We start from the raw sequence: 14,157 nt of genomic DNA, 5'->3' as shown, positions 1-14,157 counted from the left end.
AGAAGCTGGTTCTTAAATTTATATGAAAACATAAGATGGGGCTGGGCATTGTGGCATAAAAGGTTAAACCTCTGCCAGAGGTGCCAGCATCCCATGTGGGTGCTGGTTCAAGTCCCAGCTACTCCACTTCCAAAAAACCCAACTCCAAGCTAATGTGCCTGGGAAAGCAGTGGAAAATGGCCCATACACTTGGGCCCCTGCCACCCACTTGGGAGACCTGGAAGAAGCTTCTGGTCCCTGGCTTCTGCCTGGTCCAGCCACAGCCATTTGGGGAGCAAACCACTAGATGGAAGATATCTCTTTCTATCTCTGTATCTCTGTTTCAAATAAATTTTAAAAAATGTAAGAGACTTAGAATATTTTAGAGCAATTAAAAAATTATCTGAAAGCAGTTAAAGAGGGAGAAGGAGAGAGAAAGATCTCCCTTCTATGGGTTCATTCCCCAAATTGCTGCTAACAGCCAGGGTTGGGCCCAGCCAAAGCCAGGAGCCTCCAGCTCCATCTGGGTCTCCCATGTGGGTGACAGAGGTCCGAGCACTTAGGCCATCTGCTGCTGCTGCTGCTTTCCCAGGTACATTAGCAGGGACTGGAAGTACACAGCCAGGACTTGAACCAGCGCTCAAATGGGATGCCAGCGTCACGGATGCCACAATGCCAGCCCCTGGGTTTGTCTTTAATATCAGCATTTATTGCAGTGCTTGGGAGCCAGCCTTTTGGTTTGTCACCATTTCCTTTATGGTGCCCTTCCTCAGAAGTTGGGTAGTGGGGGAAATAGACACTTGTAAGGTTGTCCGTTGGGTGAAAACTTTAACTTAGAACGTGTTGTGCACAGCGTGCTTCATCCAGAGCACTCCTTACACTTGCTGCAAAGGTAGAGAGTTGTAAAGTTTTTAAATAGGAAATGGTTCTAATGCTCTTTCTCCCATGCTGTATTTCCCTCCCTGAGAGCAATGTGCATTATCTGTTTCTTGCCATTTTCCCCCTGACATTCCATGCATATACCTGCAGATGAATGTAGCTCTGTTTTCTTATACAACTTGTGGGATACCATACATATCCATCTGCTCTTCGCTTTGTCCAGTAGTGCATGGACAAACCTAATTGGCTAAATCAATCTGCTGTTAATGGACATATAGATTACGGTAATCTTCTGTTCTGACAACTTAGGCTGCAGTGATGAGCTTTGCCCTCGGGTCTCACTGTGTCAAGTGACGCTATTTGTGGGACAGACATCTCTAAATGGTACTGTTGGGTCAGAGTGTGTGTACCCTTGGGATTCTGACAGCTAGACCTAAATTGCTCTGCACGGAAGCCATGCCAATTCCTACGCCACCAGCAGCCCGTCAGAGGCTTGTTAGGCCTGACCTTTAAACACGCTGTGACCCAGGAGGAAATGGGCACTCTTCCACTGCCTCCTCCCCCTGCCCCTTCTCCGTCTAACTCCCCCTCCCTTCCTAGCATTCTCTCCAGGAGCTCTGTTTAGCCCATGTTCATTTCCACTCCTTCACACGTTCCATAGAATCCTCTCTGTGTGTGCCTAAGGCCAGCTGCCCGAGAATCAGAGAGGGGAGCCGGCAGCTGGGAGGGGAGGGGATGGGAGGGGAGTGGAAGGGGATCTCCACACCTGTCCTCTCCTTGCTCACCTCCCACTCAGAGCTGCATAATAGAGTTGCTTCCCAAGAGAGCCTGGCGCTTCCAATCTGAACCCCACATACCCCGGTGTGTTCTGCCACCCAGGGGAGGGCTGGAGCCTGGGCAGGGCCGATGGAGCCCCGATTCGTCCACATGCTCCTTGGAGTTGGGTGTGTTGCCCCTGAGATGAAGGGGATGCTGAGGGTATGGAGTCACATATCCAGTGAAGCAAAGTGGGCTTTTTTGTTCTGTAATGGTAAGAAGCGTTGCCCAGTGGGTTGAAAATCTCACCTGGGAAAACCTAGGCTTTTGTACTTTATCATTGGGAATCTGTGGGGAAATCTAATGAATGCTATGGCAATCCTGAACAATTCTTGTAAAATGAACACGTTAAGATTTTATTTGTCACTGATGAATGAGGGAACCAGTAAGATGTTACAGCTGGCTCAAAGGAGTGTTCAGAAATAACAAATGAGTAGGCCATCCAGGAAGTGGAAACAAACCTGCCTGTTAAGATGTAAAAATTAGCCAGTAGCTACTGAATCTCTGCCAGATGCAAGTATGTCCGGCATACTTGGAGGTGTAAAATAGCTCAGAGACAATGAAGAGTACAGAGGTGACCTGGAATCGCACTGGGTGCCAGACAGGAGACCTCGTAATGTATCTCTCTCACACCCATTTAAAAATTTGAATTTACAATTCTGGTAAAATACACATAACATACAGTTCCATCTGAACCATTTTTTGAAATGCTTATTTCATCTACTCAAAAGGTAGAACAAGCAAGAGGGAGAAGAGGAGCTGAGAGAGCGAGCTAGCACGTGCTTCCATCTGCTGGTTCACTCCCCAGATATCCTCAAGACCCAGGGCTAGGCCAGCAAAAGCCAGGGACCTGCAACTCCGTCAGGGTCTCCCACGTGGGTGGCAGGGGCGCAAGCACGCGGGACATCCCCTGCTACCTCCCAGAGGCTGTAGCAGGGAGGTGAATCAAGGAAGCCGAGCAACCAGGACTTAAACTGTGGGCATCCTAAGACAGGGCTTAACACACTGCACTACTCTCAGTAAGTGGCCTTAAATACACTCACATTATTCTGCAACCATCACCACCAGCTGTCTGCAGGACTATTTTTTTTAATCTTCCCGAAGTAAAACTTGCCACCTGTTGAATTCCTCATTGGCTTTTCCCCCAGCACATGGCAACCATCATTCCACTTTCTATCTCTGTGGACTTGCCACTCCTTTTGAAATTTCATCATTTTATCTCATTTTTTCTTACCAAGAGTAAAGATTATGAATCACACTTACACCTCTGTAACTTTGGCCAAGCCTCCTTGAGCCTTCACTTCCGGTCTGTAAAGTTGGCACAATACCACCCACCTTGAGGATTTGTTGCAAGGTTAAATGATGTCCATGCAGAGTGCTTAATATATCTTAATTAAGGATGCGGGAAGAGCTCAATGGATGGCAGTTACATTATCTTTATATATATATTATATATATTTATATTATATATATATAAACATACTTTATTTATTTGAAAGACTGAGTTAGGAAGAGACAGCAATCTTCCAGCTGCTGGCTCCCTCTCCAGATGGCCTCAGTGGCCAGGGCTGGGCCAAGCCAAAGCCAGGAGCCAGGAACTCCCTTAATCATTTATAAGTGTAAGGTTCAGTGGTATTAAGTACATTTTCATTATTGTGCAACCATTGCCACCATCCATCCCCAGAAGTTCATTCCTCCAAGTGGCCACAGTGGCCAGGGATAGGCTGAGCCAGGCTGAAGCCAGGAGCCTGGAACTCCATTTAGGTCTCCCACATGGGTAGCAGGGTCCCAAGCATGTGGGCTATTATCCAGTGCTTTCCCATGCACATTGGCAGGGAGCTGGATTGGAAGTGGAGCAGCCAAGACTCGAACCAGTGTTCACATGGGATGCCAGCTTGGGAGGTGGTGGCCCCTATTGTCATCTTAGTAACTGTCTCCCTTCTTGAGGCCATTGTCCTCAGTGATACACAAAGTAAGCGCCTGTGGTCAGTGGTGCTCAATATTGACCACAGGTGTGGTCACCAGGAGAGCCTTAAAAAGTGCTAGGCCCAGGTCCACAACTACACCTAGAGGCTCTATTTGGTCTGTGGTGTTACCCTCGGCTCAGGGATTTTCCTAGCAGCCTGGTGGGAAATGGCTCTCTGCTGTAGGCATTTCCCCCTTGGTCTTGGAACGTTGTCTGTCGGGTAGGATGACCCTCTGATGAGCCAGGGGCCAGACACCAGGAAGTCAGGGTGCTCTTTATGGAGTCCCATGAAACATTCCAAGTGCCACAATCCAAAGTGGACAGAAGTGTATGAGCAAGGACTGTCTCCTTATGGAATGCAGCGTGTGCTATGAGTTGGTGCGTGGCTTGTGTATGCAACAATACCTGGAGAAGTACTGGATGGATCACAGGAAAGTCTCAGTGAGTGTTGGTTTATTATGATGCGGGTGTTCACTGGGCCGCCAGCACAGTGACCCGTGTGTTCGGCCAAGGCTGGCAGGTGCCTCCAGGAGATGCTCTCTGGAGGAAGGCAAGGTGGCCCCTGAGGTTGAGAAGGGGTAGTGTGAGAATTGAGGTGGTGGGTCTGGCAAGAGCGCCTGCCGGGGCTGTGGGGAGAGCAACGCTCAGAGTTTAGGCACGGCCCCTCCAAGCTAATGGACATTCTTGGGAGAGGCTGGTGAGGATGCGGTTAAAACGGGGCACACAGGAGTTGCCTTGCTTCTCTTCGCTGCTCTCTCCTGCCCTCTCTCCACCTATGTGGAAATCCTGGACCAGCAGGTCCTTTCCTCAGTCCCCGCTGGCCCTCCTTAGAAGGCTGCTGTGTCTCCACTGGTGCTCAGTAAGGTGGAGGCAGGCTGTTTGCCTCTAGCTCTGGGCAGGCCTGGAGGCAGCACTGACCCTGCCAGCCAGCCAGCACCTGGGTGTGCAGTCAGCAAGCCATCCACCCCCAGGGTCTGTCCACGCTGTTTGTATTCTGTGGCCTCAGCAGTCTGCACTTCAAATTGGAGCTCTAACTACACAGCAGAGTGTTTTGTAGCCCAGATTAATGTGCCAGTCAAACTGCCTAAAATCACATGGGCTAGTGGGTTCAGCCACTCTAGAGGGGATGTTGTAATGTTAGGGCAAGGCTGGAAGTCAGCGTTTTTAAATCCTCCTAAATACCTGTGTGTTTCCTGGACACCATTCACTGGAGGGTCTTTGGTTTCCAGGCCAGTGATTGGCATAAGACTTCAAAGCTTCTTTCCCCTAACCTATATTCTGGAGTCTACGAAATAAGGAGGTCAAAGAGGAAGGGAGCTGGTAAACCTCTGAGCACCCTTCTTGGGCCCCTGCTCAAGTGCCAGTGCATAGAACAAAATGGAAAACTGGACTTTAAAAAAAGAAATGAAACCAGCAGAACCTTAATAACAAACCCAAGTAAATACAAGAATGCTTCACAGTATTCATGGAGAAATACAGTCAAAGGGTAAGCTGCACCAGGCGATTAGCCTCGTGGCTAAGATGCCCCCGTCCTACATCAGTTGCCTGGGTCCAGCTCCTGATTCCAGCTTCCAGCTTCCTGCTAATACAAACCTTGGGAGTCAGTTGTGATGACTCAAGTAACTGGGCCCCTGCACTCACATGGGGAACCAGGAAGAAGCTCCTGGCTTTAGCCTGGCCCAGCCTCAGCTGTTGTGGCCATGTGGGGAGTGAACCAGAGATGGAAGATCTCTATGTATCTCTGTCTCTCCTTCTGTCTCTAACTCTGCCTTTCAAATAAATGAAATAAATCTTTAAAACAAAACAAAACAGACCAGATTCAATTATGAATATAGATAGAAGAGTTATTAAAACTATATAATAAAACATAGCACTTATCAGAATAATACAAGGATACTTTAAAAAGTTTGTGAGGGGCTGGCATTATGGCATAGCAGGTAAAGCCACCGCCCACCACACCAGCATCCCATATGTGTGCCAGATCAAGTTCTGGCTGCTCCACTTCTGATCCAGCTCCCTGCTAATGTGCCTGGGAAAGCAGCAGAAGATGTCCCATGTATTTGGCCCCTGGAGCCTAGCTAGGAAACCCAGATGGAGTTCCAGGCTCCTGGCTTTGGCCTGGCCCATCCATAGCTGTTGTGGCCATTTGCAGAGTGAACCCATGGATGAAAGATCTCTCTCTGACTCTTGCTTTGAAATAAATAAATCTTGAAAAAATATTTTAAAATAGAAGTCCATGGAAAATGGAATTAAAAGATAAGTGTATTTTGGTATAAAAATCTTTGAAGTCCATGCATACTTGCTCAGTGTAAGCAAGTGGGTTTTGTCCAGGAATGCAAGGATAGTTCCCAAATTCATTATACCAAGGCACATGAGTCTGAACAGTTGCTGAAAAGGACATGCTTTTCGAGCCAGCATTGTGGCACAGCAGGTTAGGCTGCAGCTTGCAATGCCAGGATCCCCTGCTGGAGTGCCTGATGGATTCCTGGCTTTGGCCTGGCCCAGCCATGGCCGTTGTGACCGTTTGAGGAGTGAACCAGCAGGTGGAAGATCTGTTTCTCCCCCTCTGATAGAATTGCCTATCAAATAAATAGTATTGGTTTGCTGATAGATTTGACAGGCAGAGGGGGATGAGGGAGAGGAGGGGAGGGAGAGTGAGTTCTTCCATTTACTGGTTCTCTCCTCCAATGGCTGGGGCTGGGCCAGGCAGAAGCCAGGAGCCCAGAATGCCATCTGGATCTCCTGTGGGTACAGGGGCCCAGGTACTTGGGCCATTCTCTGCTGCTTTCCCAAGCACGTTAGTAGGGAGCTGGGTCTGAAGTAGAACAGCCAGGATTCAAACTGTGCTCTGATGTGGGATGCCAGCATTGCAGGCGGCAGCTTAATCTGCCGTGCTACAGTGTTGGCCCCGAGGAAGTGACTGTCATTTTCTGGTTTTTATTAGAAAACCAGAGAACAGTCCTTGTCTCCCTGATCCTAGTTCATCCTGCGTTAGACCCCCGGGCCGTGTTCTGTGAATATGTTAGGCCACGGGAAAGATGGTCTAAGCCATGACCTGTGAGTGGTATGAGCTCATTTAACTGATGCCTTATCACTTAGGGACAAATGTACCACAGAGGCAAATGGAATCTTTTTTTTTTTTTTTTAATTTTTTTTATTTGACAGGTAGAGTTATAGACAGTGAGAGAGACAGAGAGAAAGGTCTTCCTTCCTTTGGTTCACCCCCCAAATGGCCGCCACAGCCAGCGCTGCGCCTGTCTGGAGCCAGGAGCCAAGTGCCTCCTCCTGGTCTCCCATATGGTTACAGGGGCCCAAGCACTTGGGCCATCCTTCACTGCCCTCCTGGGCCACAGCAGAGAGCTGGACTGGAAGAGGAGCAACGGGGACTAGGACCCAGCGCCCATATGGGATGCTGGTGCCACAGGTGGAGGATTAACCAAGTGAGCCACGGCGCCGGCCCCAGCAGATGGAATCTTTAACAGCTGGTTAAGTCGCTTGAAATATATTAGCCCTTCTTGTTGCTGGACCTTTCTGTGAAAGCAAGCCTAACTCTGGAAGGAAATGAGTCCTCTCAAGAGGACTTCTCTTATTAATGGGACCCGATCACTAGGAATAATTGACTTCTAACAACACACTTCTGCCGTCTCCTCTCCGTATTACTCTTGATCGTCGTTACTCCGCAGGACTGCCCCAGCTCACCTGTCCTTGTGTGATTAGACCGTGAGCCTCCAGTGGAGAAGTTAACATCTTCGCCAATGCGTAAAAATAACCTGTTCTTTCCATTTGAGAGTGTCCTGAATCTTGACTTGTGTTATCAAGGAAATTTATTCCCTTGCTGCTACTTGTCACCTGTAGTCTGATTAAGATGCGAGGTATTACTCCTCCAAGTAGACAGACATAGCATTTCCAATAAGGAGAAACCATGGGAAGCTTTTTAAACTACAACTAGTTTTTAATGGAAAGTTTTCTTTTCTCTCCTTTGCTCCCTGAAAGCTTTTCTCCACCTGTTTTCCCTGAGTGTCTTCCTAACTTTGTCATCTTCGAATCACAAACCTGAGGAGACTTTATGAAGTTCCCCGTCACAACTCTGCATTGCTCATGGCCCTGACAAGAGTCAGGGGGTACCTAGGAAAGAGAGGGTCTTCTATCACTTGAAATCTCAATGAGGGGCCTCGTAGCCAGGATTCCAGCCACTGCAGTTCTGCCACAGATAAAGATGGCCGATCTGGAGAAGGCACTTGGCCGCCGTTAGCCTCCTTAACGTACTCGTCCAGACAGCTCGAGACCCTTTGCAGCTGCACGTTGTGTTTCTAAAATAGGGGCCCCTCCCGCTAACATCACAAGTTTCGCTGCCTCTACTGCCTCTATGTTTAACGCCACAGGTAATATGCACAGACATTACTTGCCTCAAGGACAACCGCATGGCCTGGATCTACTGCATTTCTCATGAAGAATGGAAACTCTGCCATTATGAAATCCTAACAGTGATCTAACCCAAATGTTAACAGAGATGGCTGACACAGAGGTTCTTCCCGCAACCAAGAATTCAGGTGTGAGACAGGGCATAGCGGTGAGCCAGATAGCAAGGTTTCATGGGGTAGGGCATCTGTTGGAACTGTGCACACCTGTCCAGGTGGATCTGAGAGAAGCTGGTTTACATTTAGACTGGGGTTTATAAGATTGTGGGGTCCACTTCTTCCTGCCATTTCTCCTCCCTACCCGCCCCCTCTTCTCCTGGAAAAGGCTTTGCTGGGTGTGAAATAGGTAAAATTCCTCCCGGGGGTGTTACTGACTGATGTTATAAGACTGGGTAGCCCACTAGGCACTGAGCAGAGAGGAATCTCCTGGGGGGTGCTTTCACTGGGGGAAAGGTGGGACCACTTACAAAGTTATTGGGGTGTGGACAGTCTGCAGTGTAAAATATTGGGCTGCTTTCAAGGTGTGCTCCCAAGGCTGCCGGATGCTGCTACGTTCCTTTCTGCAGGTGCCTTGTTTTCCTAAGCCCCCTCTCACACACACAGGCTAATTGCTAACTTCCTAGCTCACATCAGTTCTTTCTCTTACACTGTATCCCCTTGTGTTAGTGACAACCCCGGGTCCCCTGTGTGACGCTGGTCATAAAAATACCATCAGGCAAAGGCAGGGTTGCAGGAATGGCTCTGCACCATCACCCCTTTGCTTTTCAGGGGCACTCTCTTCAAGCAGGCCTGTCCTACCCTATCCTGTCTTACCTTATTCTGTCCTGTCCTGTCCTATCCTGTCCTACCCTGTCCTGTCCTGTCCTATCCTGTCCTACCCTGTCCTGTCCTGTCCTACCCTGTCCTGTCCTGTCCTGTCCTATCCTGTCCTATCCTGTCCTGTCCTATCCTGTCCTGTCCTGTCCTATCCTGTCCTACCCTATCCTGTCCTGTCCTGTCCTGTCCTATCCTATCCTATCCTATCCTGTCCTATCGTGGTAGCCCCCATCATTCAAGTACTGTTGGTCTGAAAGGCCTGCCCAAATCCTGTCTTGCAACATGGATGGAACTGGAGGATGTTATTCAGTGAAAAAAGCCAGGCACAGAAAGACCAGTGCTCCCAAGTGTCCTAAGTGGAGTCTCATGGAAGCTGAGGTCCAGGCCAGTGCTCCAGAGAAGAGCAGTTGCCAGAAGCCGGGGGCAGAAGGCGATCAGGGGAAATTGGTTCAGAGGAAGTCAGTCACGGCTGGCAGAAATGGGCTCTGGTGTTGTTGCATGGTAAGATGACTGTTGATGATAACGTATGTGGATTTCATAAGAGCCACAAAAGAAGTTTCCAGACACATACGGGAAACAAAAACACCTCCACTTCCCCTCCAGGTTTATTTTAAACCAGTTACCTTTGGCTGAGTTCCCTCGTCATCCTCATTGGCAGGAGATGGTTATCGTAACAGGAATCCCCTGCTGGAATGTCCCCTGACAGAGCCCTCCCCGCCTAACTGGGGGTCAGCAGGGGCCGAGCTGTCCTGTGTGTCCTTGGTGATCCCCTGTCGCCGTGATTACGGGCCGCCCATCAGAGTGGGAGTCGCTCTGATGTTTCCACGCAGCAGGGCTCCACCTGCTGGAACAAAGCATCATTGCAGGCTGGGGCCCCAGACTTTGGTGCCGGTTGCTTGGCAACATCTCAAAGCCCTTAGCTGTGAACCAGGGCTCCGGTTGGAGCAAAGGCAGCTGCAGAGCCTGGCCTCCTGTCACCCCTGCTGGCCTCAGATGGCCCATTCTGATAGCTGGGCCGCTTGGCAGCACAGGCCCCTTTAAAAGATGTAAGAGTGTGCTTAATAACTTCTGGCTGTGTTTTAGAATCACCTAGAACTTTCAAAACACCAGCCCGACCCTAAACCGAAGGAATCTGGCAGGGTGAAGTTTGGCAATGTATTTTTGTTTTGTTTTGTGTGTCAAGTTTTCAGGTGACTCTCACATGCAGTAGGATTAAAAACCAGTGGCTTAAGGCAGCAGCTCTCCAAATGTGACCTTGTTATCAGGGCAGCTCAGGCTAACTGATCAGAAACTCGGTTAACCAGCCCTCCAGGACTCTGCTGGTTTGGAAACCACTGGCTCAAGGGAGAACATTACAGAAGTCAAGATGGTGCTAGGTGACCTAACAAATAGAGAGCGAAGGCGTCAGCAGGTGTGGTGCACTGCGAGAGCTGGGTCGAATACGGTAGGTTTACACGGGGATGTGGGATTAGAGGTGATCGGAGCCGTTACACTGGTGATGTGTTCTTTGGAGCCCCAGGAAGCTCTGGGTCGTGCCAATGCAGTATGCTGGATGTTTTGTAGGGACAGGTAGGGACAAGCACCACAAAGAATGTAGCTGGGACGTGGCTCTGGCTCAGGACAGCCCAGCCCAGCAGGCTTATAAGCACCCAAGGGCCTGAACTGCTCTGGGGAGGGGTGAGGCTGGCCTGCTTCTTCTTACCCAGTGGCTCTCAAACGTGTGGTCCCATGTTAGTGGCCCTCAGGGAGGATGTAAAACTAGTGCCTGGCTTCAGCGTGAGCAGCTCTGGCATCAGACAGACAGACCCTCCAACCAGGAGATTCACCTGAGCCTAGAAAACAGAAAACGGGCCGGCGATGTGGTTTAGCGGGTAAAGCCACCGCCTGCAGTGCCGGCATCCCATATAAGCACCAGTTCGAGTCCTGGCTGCTCCACTTCCGATCCAGCTCTCTGCTGTGGCCTGGGATAGCAGTAGAAGATGGCCCAAGTCCTTGGGCCCCTGCACCCATGTGGGAGACCCAGAAGAAGCTCCTGGCTTCAGATCGGCACAGCTACAGCCATTGCAGCCAACCAGGGAGTGAACCATTGGATGGAAGACCTCTCTCTCTCTCTCTCTCTTCTCTCTGTGTAACTCTGACTTTCAAATAAATAAATAAACCTTAAAAAAAAAAAAAAAAAGAAAAGGAAACCCCTGCCTCCTAACCAGATTATTGATCACCCAGCAAGCACAGAGGTCAGGGTCTGGCCTGAGGTACAACACTCCTGAGAGTGAGACACAGAGGCTCCTCCTCTCTCCCCTGACCCCAGCACAGCCAGAGCAGCATGGGAGAGTAGTAAGAGCAGGGGAGAGGGTCAAAGGGCCTTAAAGAGGCAAATCTAGACACCAGTTACCTGCTGTAACTCAGAACCATGCCTCAGTTTCCTGGTCTGTAAAGTGGGTTCACGTGGAGGATTTGCCTTATAGGGTGGCCGTGGGATGGAGCGAGCCAGCGCATGTAGAAGGCCTCAGTGCATGCCCGCCGTGAGGTCGGGGCGCAGTGAATGGTCGCTGCTGGGTCTCTTGCTGTTGTCCTTGTTAGCGCTGCTCTCATCGGGCCAGCAGAGCCCGGCTGAGGTCTGGCTAGACGGCTCCCTGAGGACAGCTAGGGAGGGCCCAGGCCACATTGGTGCCTATAAGGCTGCTTTCTCCTGTCTTTTGCAGCCTTTGCTGCCGTCCCCACTTCTCCCACAGCTGGTCCTAGAGGGCATGGACAGCGGTTGTGTCCTTACGTCTTAGCTATCCCAAGATGTCTGGAAAGATCTGCGGGTGCCCCTGGCCTTCAGGGGGGCCCCAGCCTTCCCCCGAGCTTAGACACTGTCTGGGGACATCTGTGTGCATAGTCGCTCCTCTGAAGAGCTCCACTTTGGGTGCTTTTCACTCCAGAATGTTCTAGAAAGCCAAGTGCACATCTTTCTTTCCTCTGTGAAAGGTGGTATGTGGGGGTGTGGAGGGAGTTTTTCCCTGTGGTAGGGAGACCCAGGGGCCTGCTGCAGCTCTGGTGGGAAACCAGTCACTTAGCTTTGCTTTTACTGCACACCAGAGACGGAGCCAAGGGGCAAGTCACTGTTGCAGTTGTTGAATGTTCCTGAGGTCCCCAGGCTGTCTGCACCGTCCCTGAGGGGCTGAGCCATCCTGGAACCTGGAGACCACAACCACCCACGCTCCGCATGGATTTCCCTGAGATCAGCCGGATGTGGAGTTTGTCTGTGGCCCTAGCCCATGCTGGAGGACACTGGGCTGCTCTGAGCTGGCCCTCGCCACACTGCAGCGTCAGCCTCATCACTGGTCATGGAAGACATGAGGAGGAGACAGTGCAGCTGGGAGGAGCCGTGGGCAAGGAGAAGACATGGTGAGAACACAGCTCCACAGAGAAACAGAGACACAGTTGGGAGAAGGCATTTCCTAGTAAAGGAGGCACTTGTAAGCAAACACGCCAAGACCGGGGGCCACGGATTTCAGAAGCGAGAGCTGGCAAGCAGATAAGAACTGGCCGCAGACACTTCCCCTCCAGCCCGAGCCCTCCGGGCTGCCCGAGCGACCCAAGACCTGGTCCTTTACCACATCCATTTGACAATCCTCTCCTGGTCTGCAAAGGCAGAGGTGTGCGGGTGTCCCCAGGGATCAGGGGACAGCTGGAGGGGAGGGAGACCCACATTGGATGGTGGGTGCTCCGTGTATTCATTGCCAGCCTTGGGGTGGCAACAAAAACTGTTCTATTTTGCAAATGAGAAGCTGGCTTAGAAGATTATGTGTCATGCCCCAAACCACGCTGGCATTAGGAGTCAGAGCTGAGGTTGAGCGAGGCCTGTTCAGCTCCAATGCCTCCGGCCTTTCCTTTCTCCATAGGTTGGATTCTTTGCTGACTTTGGATTAAGAAGGTGCCACCGGTCCAATGCCAACCTATTTGTAATTTCTAATGCACCCTTCCAAACGTGATCTGGTTTGAACCTGTCTTGGTCCGTTCGGGCGCCTCTAACAAGATATCATAAATCGAGTCGCTTAAACAACAGACTTTGTTTCTCACCATCCTGGAGACCAAAGTGTCCAGGATCAGGGGGCCCAGGGCACAGCCTGGGGAGAGCCCACTTCTGTTTTGTACATGCTGCGCCTTGTGCTATCTCCTCTCACGGTAAAGGGACAGAGGAAGCAAGCTCTCTTGTGTCTTTTCTGATACAGGCACTGATCCCATCACGAGGGCTTCCCCTGTGACCCACTCACCTCCAAACACCCTGACACTGGGCTTAGGGCTTCAACATGCACACTTTGGGGGGGTTGGGGGATCAGTCCCTTGCAGACCAGAGCAGCCTTTGCTTCTGCCTCTGGTTACTTGTCTTCTCTTGCACCAACCCTGTGGCTCCCTCAGGCCTCAGCTTCCTCGGCAGTCGTGTCTGTGTGCTGCTGAGAATACTCCGCAGGGCTCTCCTGACTCTGGCACCCAAGACTCCTTACTCTGTGCCCCCTTTTGCAGCACCTGTCACGACCATGGTCTGTACTTTCCAGTGCAAATGAGCTATGTCCTCCACGCCATCACCTCATTCACAGCACACACGTTTTTCTCCTCACACACGTGGTGAACTCTGTTTCAGAATGCCTTGGAAAACTGTGAAAGTCACTTGTTCAATGTCAAGTTTAATTAATTAACAAGGGTGTGCAATGACAGAGTCTGGAACCAGCCCTACAGAGTAAAACCTGGTCATTTTGCTCTATCTGGTCTACTGTAGACTTTTTTTAAAGATGTATTTATTTATTTATTTATTGACAGGCAGAGTTAGTGAGAGAGAGAAAGGTCTTCCTTTTCCGTTGGTTTACCCCCCAATGGCTGGCACACTGTGCCAATCTGAAGCCAGGAGCAAGGTGCCTCCACCTGGTCTCCCATGCGGGTACAGGGCCCAAGCACTTGGGCCATCCTCCACTGCCTTCCCGGGCCACAGCAGAGAGCTGGACTGGAAGAGGAGCAACCGGGACAGAATCCGGCGCCCCGACCGGGACTAGAACCCGGTGTGCCGGCGCTGCAGGCGGAGGATTAGCCTAGTGAGCCACGGCGCCGGCCTATTTATTTCAAAGGCGGAGTTGCAGAGAGAGAGAGGTTTCCCATCCACTGGTACACTCCTCAAATGGCCACCATGGCCAGGGCTTGGCCAGGTTGAAACAAGGAGCCAGGAGCTTCTTCCAGGTTTCTCATGTGGGTGCAGGGGTCTGAGTATTTTGGGCCGTCTTCCACTGCTTTCCCAGACACATTAGC

The 14,157-nt window shown here is 50.7% G+C and overlaps 1 protein-coding gene across 5 annotated transcripts in view; it reads left to right on the top strand.

Moving 5' to 3' along the window:
- Window positions 1–14,157, top strand: part of ANKRD6 (ankyrin repeat domain 6) — a 201,637-nt gene that overhangs the window by 145,682 nt on the left and 41,798 nt on the right. The window contains exon 1 of one of the 5 annotated variants that reach the window (XM_051855462.2): window positions 10,103–10,318. The exons of the other annotated variants lie outside the window; for them this stretch is intronic. Within the exon in view, the coding sequence (XP_051711422.2) occupies window positions 10,241–10,318 (78 nt within the window). The 5' untranslated portion in view covers window positions 10,103–10,240. Of the gene's footprint in view, window positions 1–10,102; window positions 10,319–14,157 lie in introns of those variants that run through there. 5 annotated transcript variants of the gene reach the window in all.

The sequence above is a fragment of the Oryctolagus cuniculus genome, chromosome 5 (assembly GCF_964237555.1).
Source record: "Oryctolagus cuniculus chromosome 5, mOryCun1.1, whole genome shotgun sequence".
Taxonomy (NCBI): Eukaryota; Metazoa; Chordata; class Mammalia; order Lagomorpha; family Leporidae; genus Oryctolagus; species Oryctolagus cuniculus.
This window is presented reverse-complemented; position numbering and strand designations above follow the sequence as displayed.